This window comes from Vipera ursinii (assembly GCF_947247035.1).
Source record: "Vipera ursinii genome assembly, chromosome: 2".
NCBI classification, from domain to species: domain Eukaryota; kingdom Metazoa; phylum Chordata; class Lepidosauria; order Squamata; family Viperidae; genus Vipera; species Vipera ursinii.
Window position 1 is genome coordinate 27,886,968 of NC_139513.1, and position 12,979 is coordinate 27,899,946.

The window sequence follows — 12,979 nt, forward strand, 5'->3', positions numbered from 1 at the left end:
CTGGCTGAGGAATTCTGGGAGTTGAAGTCCACAAGTCATAAAAGGGCCAAGTTTGAAGACCCCTGAGTTTAAATATATCTTCTCTGATGAAACCTGCTGCAACTCTAGTCCCACCTCCTGTCGGGTTTCCTTCTTTCCGATTTGTCGGAGAACCCGAGAAGGCGTGCATCTATGAAAGTGTTTCTCATTGGTCAGGAGCAGGATCGCAGATTCTGATTGGCTTTTCATTTTATCGCAGCGCTCACTCGCGTGGATGGCTAGCTCGGGGAAGCTCGTGCCCTACTGCGGGCGGAAGTGGGCGTGATGGCCGGGGCAGGCGGCAGCATGGCGGCTGATGAATCGGACCCGCTGCGGCTCTTCGTTAGCATCGGGCTAACCGAGAGCAAGGCTCGCGAGACTCTTCGGAACGAGGCGCTCACCGCGTTGCTCCGCGAGGCAGTCGTACAGGTCTCAATAGCCGCCCTCTTTTCGTCTGTAGCCCCTTTACGGTTTCCCCATCTGTCCGGGGTAGACTTGCCACGTTTTCTGCACCCCTTCCGGTAGTGACCCTGCCCTTGAAGAAGAAATTAAAAGGGGGAAAACTTTCTTCGTCCTTATATTTCCAACTTAAGTTCCACCGCCCGCAAAAAAAAGCTGTTTCTGCTCATCAGAAAACCACTTTTTCTTAATAACGACTGAAACTCTCTCCCGTGTTCTCAGCCGCTTTTGTGTTATTAATTCACTTCCAAGTATTTGCCTCTCTTGCGCAGCGTTTCAATTGATCCTACTGAGCAACTCATAGTTGGGTTTATGTAATGTATTAAGCTGCTAGCTGATGGCTTGTTTGTGGGACGAATGTATTGGTAATTTTATTTGTTTTATATCACCACCCTTCTCGCGTAAGTGACTCCGGCTGGTTTACCATAGAATATTTTAAAAACAATAAAACGTATAATATACATTTTTTTTAAAAAAAGCAACATAATATGGGAATCTAGCCAACTGTGGTTTATACAATGAGTGAGCGAAATATGAGTTAGCATAAATATATCTGCATGTTGTGTGAACACAGTGATTGGGCAGCAAGGACAGATTTAATCAAAACCGGTAAAATAGGTGTGTTGATTTTAAGCAAAATGTATTGCATTGGCTTTTAGGAGATTTTAAAAGGAGTATATAGTTCCCAGATATGGCTTCTGCTTTTACAACATTATGTAATTTTAGAGAGGTTTGTCAAATTTGAATCAGCAGTTTATTTCAATGGGCTTTATACCCATGTATAGGTTTGTATGAACAACAGTTTTGCTGTTCCTACAAACCTATGCATGGGTATAAAGCCCATTCAAATAAACTGCTACTGAGTAGACAGGTTCTTGGAAATCTGTGCCTCACTTTTCCTAATATATTTTGCTGTCCATTTCTACCTGGTTATGTATAGGTTCTGCTCAGTTTATTTATTCTTTCAGTGAATGCTGAAACTAGTTATACCTGTAATTTAAACAATCCTAAAATGTGTCAGTGGGCTGGATTAGACTTAGTCATGTTGAGATCAGTGGAACAGGTTAATCATGCTGCCTTAAACCTAAAATGATTCAAATGGACCATTTATAAGTATAATTAAGTTCCCAATCTATGTCCAACACTTGCCATATGTTGAGTAAGGAATTAGTTTTTTGGATCTACCGTCATTCTAGGAATGCCACTGGTTAATGGAGGTGATTCTTAGGGTGCTACAATAAAAGATGCTCAGATATAAGATCATCTGGAATCTTCATAGAGATAGATCAGTGCCTCTTGTAGGCTGATTGCAAATTTAATTTGAGTCCTGTCTTCTGTTCTATTATAAATACAAATAGTAAAGATTTAAAAGATTTTTTTTTGATGTTAGGTAAAGCTTCACTTTGTGATAATGTCTGAAAGAATGCTAACAATGTGTTTGATTCATATTGAAGATGTTCGCTGAATAGCCATTTCAGTGCCAACATTAGCTGAGTTCAAATGTATTAAAGTAATGTGATCCAGGTTTCAGCACTGCTATCATAAAAAAGCCTATAGAAATGTCTCTGGGATATTAAAGCTCATATCTTAGTGCATTATCTCCCAAACCATTTTTCTGCACTGGAATTTCCTTCCTTTATGTTCCTATCTAAAAGTGAAAGTGTAACTGTACAGAGACTGCCTGAATATAAACAGCAAATGAAAAAAAACAGGCTATTGTTTTTCAATATGTTTTGCTTTTTTTTTTTTTTTAAGAGGATGAAGTCATTGGGTGGGACAGATTTAACACGTATTCTTCTATTGTTAAAAAAGGGGCCATTATACATTATAATTCCCCCAAATCATATGATTAGCTCAGCTTAATAATAGACAAATCTAAAAGTTGTTTTATAGATTTAAAGAATAAGAACTGAATTGGCTGAGGTTCTTGTAGACGCAAAAATAATAATCAGTTTGGCTCTTGTGCCATTATTTATATTCATATATGCAAATACAACAGCTAAAATGAACTTCCAAGTACTACTCAACTTACCACCAGTCACATAGCAACTATTCAAAGTTACAATGGACCCTCCCCCAAAGATACGACTGATTTTGAAGTTTTGACAGCAGTCTTCTCCCCCCCCCCCGCCCCGCTGGCCCCTTGCCATGGTCACATAGTGACATACTGGGCACTCAGCAACCAGCCTGCATGTATGGCCATTTGTAGCCTCCCAAGGTCACATGACTGATTTACAACGTTTTGCCAAAAACTGGCATTTACTTCTGGTTTTCTGCAAAATGCCGCATAGATCTTAGTGCTTTACAACCACCCCAAAACAGGTTGTAAAATTGACCCACTTTATGACCATCACAACTTACAACTATAATGGGCAGGCTCCCTTATGGTTATAAGATGAGGATTACCTGTATGGATGCTGATCATTGGACTGTTGGATTGGAACAATTCTGTAATGTTCGTTCTCCAGTTGGAAAGATCAGGGTGGAAAATCTGTCTGGATTTACCTGGTAGAGCCTTGGTGGAGCAGTGGGCTAATGCCTCCTTAAGTAACACCAGCTGCCTGCAATTAGTGCAGGTTCGCATCCCACCAGGCTCAAGGTTGACTCAGCCTTCCATCCTTTCGAGGTAGGTAAAATGAGGACCCAGATTGTTGGGGGCAATTAAGCTGACTTTGTAATAATGCCACTTGGGGGTGTGTGAAAGCCCTAATAAGCAGGCATATACATAGAATGAAGGCTACTGCTAAGTTTGTAAACCACCCTGAGTCTTCGGAGAAGGGCGGGATATAAATGGAATTAAAATAAATAAAAATAAATGTCTTTCTGTTGTGTGAGAGAGAAGCTAGAAAAGAGAAAATTGGGAAAAGCTCAATTTTTAAGAGACTTATCGCCTCTTCCTAATATATATTCTTGCTGTTATCCTGACTTTCAGTTTCCCCCTTTGACTCCTCTTACTCTTTAGGCACAAGGAATACTGGGTCCAGTGATTGACAAGACAGTCGGCACCCTGTTGTACAATGTGGCTTCCCGGCTTAAGGACACAAAGCGTCTTGGTGACCTTGTTGACTACATTGCTACCAAAAAGATCATCACAGATCTGCAGCTCAATGGTACATGCGGTACTTGGGAATTTCACAGGCTTTGGAGCCAAGAGTCCCTCTGTTTTTTATGATCACTGATGATTGGATCTGGCCCCAAAGGCCTTATTGCATGTCCTCTTACACCACGATGGACTGGATGAAATCTGTGATCAGAGCTTGAGAAAGAGGAAGCTTTTCCCCTACAGCAGACATGTCAAACTCGTGACATCATGTGATGTTGCGCAATGTATCGGGATGGTTTTTCCATTGCCAGCAATGGGATGGGCGCGGCTTCCAGATGATGCGTCCGGCCCATGGGCTGGCAATTTGAGACCCCTGCCCTACAGAAACCTTCCTGCTCAAGGCTGTCTCCATGTCAAGAGAGGCATCTTGGGTGGGTGGAGTATACCAAGGTTGACAATTACTCCTTGCCATTTTAAATTCTTAAACATTATATGAGATGTATGAGTTGGCAATGATAATGGAAGAGCATTTGTTGAGCAAGAATGTTTGGCCCATGCCTTTGAGAAGAATAAGAGACCACAGAAGGAAACAGCATGTAAAGAATCACCCAGATAATAATTACAGGAGGGCCCAAGTGCTGTGAGTTTTCATGGCAACTGGTTAGAGAGCACTCCACAGTTCAGCCCCAAGGTAGAACTGGGAGGCTTTATCTTGAATTCCTTAGCTGGCTAAGGAATTCTGGGAGTTGAAGTCCACACATCATCATCATCATCATCATCATAAAAAAGTTGGAAGGTACCTTGGAGGTCATCTAGTCCAACCTCCTGCCCAGGCAGGAAACCCTATACCAGACATGTCAAACTCGTGACATCACGTGACGTATTGGGACTGTTTTGCCATTGCCGGCAATGGGATGGGCACGGCTTCTAGATGACGCATCCGGCCCGTGGGCTGGTAGTTTGACACCCCTGCCCTATACCATTTTGGATAAATGGCTGTCCAGTCTCTTCTTAAAGACTTCCAGTGTTGGAGCATTCACAGCTTCTGGAGACAGGTTGTTCTACTGGTTACGGTAATTGTTCTAACTGTCAGGAAGTTTCTCCTTAGTTCTAGGTTGCTTCTCTCTTTGGTTTCTATCCATTGCTTCTTGTCCTGCCTTCAGGTGCTTTGGAGAATAGCTTGGCTCCCTCTTCTTTTATGGCAACTCCTTAGATATTGGAAGGCTGCTGTCATGTCTCCCCTAGTCCTTCTCTTCATTAAACTAGGCATGCCCAATTCCAGCAACTGTTCCTTATATATTTTGGCCTCCAGTCCCCTAATCATCTTTGTTGCTCTTCTCTGTACTCTTTCTAGAGTCTCAGCATCATTTTTACATCATGGTGACCAAAACTGGATGCAGTATTCCAAGTGTGGCCTTATCAAGGAATTGTATTAACACTTCACGTGATCTTGATTCTGTCCCTCTGTTAATGTTACTGTCCCTCTAGCACTGTGTTGGCTTTTTTGGCAGCTGCAGCACACTGCTGGCTCATATTTAAGTGATTGTCCACTAGGACTCCAAGATCCCTCTCACAGTTGCTACTGTTGAGCAAGGTACCACCTATACTATACCTGTGCATTTGGTTTTTCTTACCTAAATGTAGAACCTTACTTTTTTCACCATCTTCATACTGCCAACAATGAGAAATATTGCTGTAGATGATGCCTCCTCCAATTGGTGAAGGAGCTAGAATGTAAGGGAGTGACAGTTCCAGGCTCACCAACTGTATTATAGCTGAATAAAGATCTGAATTGAAATCATCCAGATGCTGGTCAAACAGGCTACCCACTGCAGCATGCCACCCTTTCTAACCCATTTGTATTTTTGTACCTGCAGCTGCTCTGGAATACCTTAAAAGTCACCCTGTGGATCCCATTAATACAGCAGACTTTGACAAAGAGTGCGGCATTGGCGTGGTCATCACACCAGAACAGATTGAAGAGGCAGTAAGTTTCAGCCCCATACGGAAGCCAAAAGTAAAACCATCTCCAGGTGAATTGTTCCTAACAAGGCCCTTCCTAACAAACCCTGTGGCTCCTGACATAATAAGAGACGAATAAGCCAAGGCTCCTGGCTTAAGGTACAGATAATCCTTGACTTACAACCATTCATTTAGTGGCTGTTCAGAATTACAGTGGCACTGATAAAAGTGACTTACATCTGGTCCTTGCACATATGGCTGTCACAGCATCCCCATGGTCACTTGATCAAAATGTAGACACTTGGCATCTGGCATATATTTACAACAGCATCCTTGGGTCACATGATCTTCATCTGCAACCTTCTCAGATGGCTTCTGACGAGCAAAGGCAACAAGGGAAGCCAGATTCACCTAAGGACTGTGTGATTCACACAACAACTGCCTTGTTTAGCAACGGAAATTCTGATCCCAATTCTACTTGTTAGTTACCTGTGATGGTAAACAGATCATGGGTGGACATTAGAGCAGCTTAATAGACATGCTCTTTTCATGCTATGCTAGAATTCTGGCTTCCAAGTAATATTGTAAATAGACCCATATAATATTTCCTTTTCAATGGCCTTGAAAGGGAGATGATCACTGCCTCCTATAGTCGGCAACAACTAGTGAAGTAGAATCCACAGTGAGTCCTTTTCATAGAACACCTACCTATTTTAGCTCCTTGAAAATGACCACATTACATATGGTGGTTGTCTATGTACAGTTCCCTACGTTGCTGCATGTTGCCATCTTTTAAATTGATGACAATGAATATGCAATACCCCATTAGGGAATTTTACAGAACAAAGAATGATGAATTTTGCACCCATCTGCTAAAATCTTGTATTTCTCTAGATAAGAGTGCTTAGCATCTTATATTCATCCTTGTCTGGAAGTCATTTTGAATCCTTCTTTTCTTACATCAGAACTTTTCTTCCTCTCTTTATGTCTAGGTGGAAGCTGCCATCTGCAAACACAGATCTCGGCTCCTTTCAGAGCGTTATCATTTTAATACTGGGGTTCTGATGGGTGAGTGGAATGTGGCATGTTCCAAGAAGATCACATTCATTGCAGCAGTGGGATCTTTCCTTGATATTGTTGGAGGCACTATTCTTGTCCTGACATGTGCCCTTTTCAAACCTGGCTCTTCTCTCCTTGTTTCCTTCCTCTGAAAATGTCACCAGCAAATTCATTGGAGGAATAAATGTGACTATATGAGCATAACAAGAGTTCTGACTTCTCCAGTGTTTCATACAGTAAAATGGAACGGAGCAAGTAAATCAGTTTTCCTGGGTGCTTTTACCTACAGTCCATTCAACTTTAAAAAATGTAAATGCTTTTTAAAAAGGCAGATACACAGCAATGTTTGCACAGTTATATCATTCTTGCATGAAATGAGATGGACTTCAGATGAAGGGGTAAAAGGGATGTTTGGAATTCAGAGCCTTGGTGGAGCAGTGGGCTAATGCCTCCTTAAGTAACACCAGCTGCCTGCAATTAGTGCAGGTTCGCATCCCACCAGGCTCAAGGTTGACTCAGCCTTTCCATCCTTCCGAGGTAGGTAAAATGAGGACCCAGATTGTTGGGGGCAATTAAGCTGACTTTGTAATAATGCCGCTTGGGTGTGTGTGTGTGAAAGCCCTAATAAGCAGGCATATACATAGAATGAAGGCTACTGCTAAGCTTGTAAGCCGCCCTGAGTCTTCGGAGAAGGGCGGGATATAAATGGAATTAAAATAATAAAAATAATTTAAAAAATAGTGTTTTGAAATTGATAAGACTTGTGCTTGAAACCATCTGTTCCAACCATTTGAGCTTGAAATTTATGTGTTTTGAATTTGAAACAGTTATTTCAAGGTCAAAGAGGTTGCTTCAAGCCCAGAGCACTGTTGGGATGATCAGAACTGTGTGTTTTCAACTGAAGAGATTCAAAATATTTTGCTACTCCTGATCAAGACTCACTGAAATCTTGAAAACCTTGTGAGATTTTTGTTTCTTTTTAAATAAAAACAGGTACCTGATGAAGCAATAAGGTAGTCCTCGACTTACAACCACAATTGAACCCAATATTTCTGTTGTTAAATGAGACATTTGTTAAGTAGGTTTTGCCCCATTTTATGATGTTTCTTAACCACTGCAGTTGCTAAGTTAGTAACATAGTTGTAAAGTGAATCTGGCTTCCCCATTGATTTTGTTTGTCAGAAGGCCGGAAAAGGTGATCACATGACCCCAGGACACACTGCAACCGTCATAAATACGAGTCAGTTGCCAAACGTCTGAATTTTGATCACATAATCGCGGAGATGCTGCAGTGGTTGTAAGTGTGAAAAACGGTCAGAAGTCAATTGTTTTCAGTGCCATTGTAACCGTGAATGGTCACTAAATGAAGTGTTGTAGATCGAGAACTATCTGTAATTCTTTTCTGCTGCTTTTTCCAAGAAATTAGTGGTACACTGTGTCCAGTGATGGAGGTAGTATAAATTCGCACATTACAGGCACTCGTGTCCCCATGATAGTAAGAGTCTCACATAGCTGTCTGTCTTAAGTACCAGTTTTGGAAAAGGAAAAAAAAAAGGCCTCAGCATCCCTTATGTACTTTTATTCTCTTGCAGGTGAGGCACGGAGCAAGTTGAAATGGGCAGATGGCAAAATAATAAAAAATGAAGTGGACCTACAGGTATATAGTTGGGCCTACCATTTGGGATCGTGTACTTGAACGTGTCGTATGAAAAAAATATACATACGAGAATTGACCAAAAATGAAAGATATGCATCTGCTGCCGGGAACAAATTCCCATCGCCCAGTACGCTCACACAGAGAAGGCCTCCTCAGGGTACCGTCAGCTAGGCAATGTCGGCTGGCGACCCCCAGGGGGAGGGCCTTCTCTGTGGGAGCGCCAGCCCTATGGAATCAGCTCCCCCCTGAGCTTCGGATGGCCCAAGATCTCCGGTCCTTTTGCCGCAGCCTCAAAACACTCCTTTTCCACCAGGCTGACCTGGACTGACAGGCATTTTAATTAATTATATTTAGAATTTTTAATTTATTTTTAGTTTTTAATTTTAATTTATTGCACAGATGATTTTAATTTTATTTTTATCTTGATTTCTGTGCTTATTATATGTTTTGTTGTTAGCCGCCCTGAGTCCTTCGGGAGATAGGGCGGGATATAAATCCCATCAATAAATAAATAAATAAATAAATTTAAACTATTATAATTTTTTTCAAAAATGGAAGCTGCTCTTCCGGGAACGTTTTCCTTCTGGTGGCCTGGGATAGATGCTAAAAGGCCGCTGTGCTATTAGTCATGTCTGTGATTTGAGCCACAGCATCATCTTTTAGTATGAATTCAACTCCAGAAAGATAGTTGCAATGTTGCCCTGAATCTTGTAGCATCTACAGGCTACTAAGGTGGCTAGGACATTTGTTGTGTGTAATTTTGGCTTGATAACAACTGGGATGGACAGCTTGTAATGGGACAAGGGCTTCAGTTCAGCCAAGTGGACTGTTTTTTTGTTTTGGGAGCAGATTTTAGTGATGGAACTGGGAACATTTCACCTGCCAGAGGCTCACCACTATTATTCCCACCCTTTTATTCCCCCATAAAGCAAGGAAAAGCCAAAAGGATTCTGTTGAAATTTGGACGCTTTGCTACTAGACATTTGGGCAGTACAGTTTCACTGTGTTTTTTCAGGAGGTTGGCGGATTTTAAAGACGGGAGTAATCACAGGGATGTCTTCCACCTTTGTTTTTCAAATTGAAAGTGCCTCTCTAAAATTTGGTCACATTGTCCCCTGATTTCCCCAGCGCAATCTCAGACTGCACATTGCCTTCCTCTTGTGTAAGAAGAACCCCACCTTGAGGCCACCGAAAATAGGGTTATTTGCCTGCGGGCTGAATAAATGAAGTGAAATTTGAGATATAAGCCATCCAGTTTCTTTCCTCGTTTTAACATTAGTTTTCTCTTTCTTGTGCAGGTTCTAAACTTATTAGGCCCAAAGACAGAAGCTGATCTGGAAAAGAAATCCAAGGTAGTTTAGCTGGCTGTTTCCTAACCCCCCCAGCACACATTGGTCTGCTCACGTTTATTGTGCTTCACGTACATTTGTCATCTTATCTTGGGATGAGGGGTTGCTGAGGGGAACAATTTGCCACAGATGGTCACAGAGCTTTTTTAGATGGTTGTTCCTAAGGAGGCAGGAACGGTGACCAGATAGGGACGGTATGATGCTCTCTGACCCTGCTCCTTATTGAGGTATATTTATTATTTAGGTATTAGTAAATGTGTGTAATAAAAATAATTTATCATTTAGGTCACCCAATCCAAAGACTCCAGGCAGCATACAGAGTCAGAACTGCGTTAAAAATTATGTGAAACCACATAGGCAAATATAGCACATGGGAGAGAAAAAATATACATAAATACGAGTCATCCATCTTCCACCAATTGAGATCACAAATCACCCTGGCCTTTGGGCATGTTTGAAAAGCTTTTAGAGCTTTTCCAAAGGTTAGTAAGGTTCTGGGGCCAGGCGATCCTGTGCTGGCATATGCATAAATGCCTTGGGATGATCATGCCCTTAATTAAAGTGCTTAGGGATGGATCTAGAGGGCCAGTGAAACATCTCACTTGGCAAAGCTGAATGCCTTTGGTTGCTGGAGCCTGTCAGAATGCCATCCTCCCTTAGCTGGAAATGTAGCTGTCTTTCCTTTCCCATTTGTTTCCTGCCAAGAGGCAGGAAAGTTTTCCCAGCATCCTCTCCTTATTCCAGGAGAAAACTTTAGCTGCTAGATTTTTGCCTGTAGTGGTGCTGTTAGGAACTTGTTTTCTGTTAACTACTGAGGCCAGATTTGGATAACACCCAGTGGTTATTTCTTGTTTGTCTTGTCAGGTCCCGAAGGCCCGTAATACTGAGCCAGAGAAGGGGAAATCAGTGGTGGTAGAAAATGGTAAGGCCTTTGTTGATTGTTGTTGTTGATTGGCTGCTTTGCTTTGTACGCATCTGGCTATCAACTGCAATTAAGTTCTGGAATGCTCTGTGTCCATGGTGGCCCCTCTCTGGCGCTTGTAGCCAAAGGACTTTGCAACCTTTCAACGTCCACCTGCCCTGTCAGTAAAGGACATAGAGAATTAGCAGGGTAGACATTAACAGAGCTTGCTTTTTTCTTTTTTAATTCTGCCGTGGAAAAATGCCAGTTAAGAAATCTTCAGCTTCTGCTAAGGTCAGGACTGCCCTCTTATGCAGTCTTGGAGAACAAGGGTCTCCTAATTAACCATTGAGAATCTCTTCCAATTTGGAGTTCTCCACGACTATCTGGTACTCAGCTTTCCAAAATTCCCAGGCATCTGGGAACACAACTGGTTGGGAATTCGGAGACTTTTCATCCAACATCTGTGGAGGAAACTGAGCCACAACCAATATCTGAGGCTGTGCAGCTGTGCACAATACAAGATTATTTGTGTCTTCTGTAATGTTGGGGGAGCTGAAGGTAACTTACTCAAAGGTTTCCTCAGGAAAATCTGCCACTCATGGTTATATACATTATTGGTATGTAGGAGGTTCTTGATTCAGCCTTTTTCCTATTTCTAGGAAGATTAGGAAGGGGTGCAGTCTGAAATCCTGCAGAATTGCTTCCACTTTGAACAGTACCAGCTAGTTAGATTATTGCCATAGCTTTTATACCTTCTCATGTAGTGAGATCCATTCTAGTTGAGCCTGAAGAAGATTTCAACTTTTATTAACAATTTAATGTCTTGTATGTCTTCAAAATGGGACGCGGTGGCTCAGTGGGTTAGGACGCTGAGCTTGTCGATCAGAAGGTCGGCAGTTTGGCGGGTCGAATCCCGAGTGACGCGTAACAGAGTGAGCGCCTGTTACTTGTCCCAGCTTCTGCCAACCTAGCAGTTCGAAAGCATGTAAAAATGCAAGTAGAAAAATAGGGACCACTACGGTGGGAAGGTAACAGCGTTCCGTGCGCCTTTGGCGTCTAGTCATACCGGCCACATGACCACGGAGACGTCCTCAGACAAGCGCTGGCTCTTCGGCTTTGAAACGGAGATGAGCACCAGCCCCTAGAGTCGGAAACGACTAGCACACATGTGCGGGGGAACCTTTACCTTTACCTATGTCTTCAAAATTCCAATCTAAAACATTAGTACATAATACGTGGCCTACGGTTGATCTACTGTTGGTTGCATTGTAACTGTTGGCCATTTTGGTAGAGGTTGCCTAGCATTTGGGTTCCTGAAAATTGAGGCTGTATCCAGATTATGACTTTAATGGTAACCAGAAAATTGGGCTTTCAGTCTCCCATTCCCACTCTTTAGTTCTGGCAGCTTCTTCCTGTGATGAATGTTCTGCAATATTTAATATTGCTTCTTCTTCTGTTACTCCTATTAATACTAACTGTATTTCATAATGGTAGACGGCCCTTCATATTACAAGTAAAATATGAGTAAGAAGAAGTCCTGATTCAGGCTAGATATAGAAAAAAAAGGCAACCAGGAAAGAAGGCCACCATTAAAGGTAGTGGACAAGGGAGAATATCTATAATGATAGTGGCTGTTATAGATGGAAATGCTTCAGAATGCCTGATATTTAACTCTCTGGGTTTTGTGCCAGAGTTGCTTTGGATAATGAGATGTGGGGCATATCAGTTTAATAAATAAATAAACAATATCCAAACCAATGCTCTTTAGGGGAACCACACCAGGAGACAAAATCACTCCTTGAGCAGCTGAGAGGGGAAGCACTCAAATTCCACAAGCCAGGTAAGCTGCCTTGGAGTTCTTGCAATCTACTTTTGGATAAATTACAGACCAGAGAAGCTCTGAGGGCTTAAATGTAAGCATTTAACACACATGATAGGCAACCAGGAGATCACAGTCAGCTTCCAGCATTTCAGTTGTGGCTCACAAGAATTGTTTGCCAACAAAGTGCATGTCCAGTCCCATTTACGTGGAGTTGGGAGATTTAAATTCACAATGCTGATGCCTTAAAGGCATCTAATACACCCCCTTAAAATCATCAGAAATGGAGGTAGTGACAGATTTTATTTTCCTGGGCTCCAAGATCACTGCAAATGGGGACTGTAGCCAAGAAATTAAAAGACACTTGCTCCTGGGGAGGAAAGCCATGGCAAATCTAGACAGCACACTAAAAAGCAGAGACATCACCCTGCCAACAAAAGTGCGTATAGTCAAGCTATGGTCTTCCCAGTTGCAGTGCATGGCAGTGAAAGTTGGACCATAAGAAAGGCTGAGCACCAAAGAATTGAGGCCTTTGAACTATGGTGCTGGAGAAGACTCCTGCGAGTCCCTTGGACTGCAAGGCAATCAAACCGGTCAGTCCTGGAGGAGATCAACCCTGACTGCTCTTTAGAAGGCCAAATCCTGAAGCTAAAACCCAAATACTTTGGCCACCTAATGAGAAGGAAGGACTCACTGGAGAAGAGCCTAA

The 12,979-nt window shown here is 42.2% G+C and overlaps 1 protein-coding gene across 1 annotated transcript in view; it reads left to right on the forward strand.

Moving 5' to 3' along the window:
- Nucleotides 1-267: 267 nt before the first annotated feature.
- The window catches only part of QARS1 (glutaminyl-tRNA synthetase 1), a 32,684-nt gene continuing 19,972 nt past the window's right edge, over nucleotides 268-12,979 (forward strand). Inside the window, exons 1-8 of the mRNA XM_083351281.1 lie at nucleotides 268-447; nucleotides 3,440-3,587; nucleotides 5,398-5,507; nucleotides 6,475-6,550; nucleotides 8,134-8,198; nucleotides 9,497-9,550; nucleotides 10,412-10,469; nucleotides 12,220-12,291. Of these exons, the coding sequence (XP_083207407.1) occupies nucleotides 304-447; nucleotides 3,440-3,587; nucleotides 5,398-5,507; nucleotides 6,475-6,550; nucleotides 8,134-8,198; nucleotides 9,497-9,550; nucleotides 10,412-10,469; nucleotides 12,220-12,291 (727 nt within the window). The 5' untranslated portion in view covers nucleotides 268-303. The remainder of the gene's footprint in view (nucleotides 448-3,439; nucleotides 3,588-5,397; nucleotides 5,508-6,474; nucleotides 6,551-8,133; nucleotides 8,199-9,496; nucleotides 9,551-10,411; nucleotides 10,470-12,219; nucleotides 12,292-12,979) is intronic.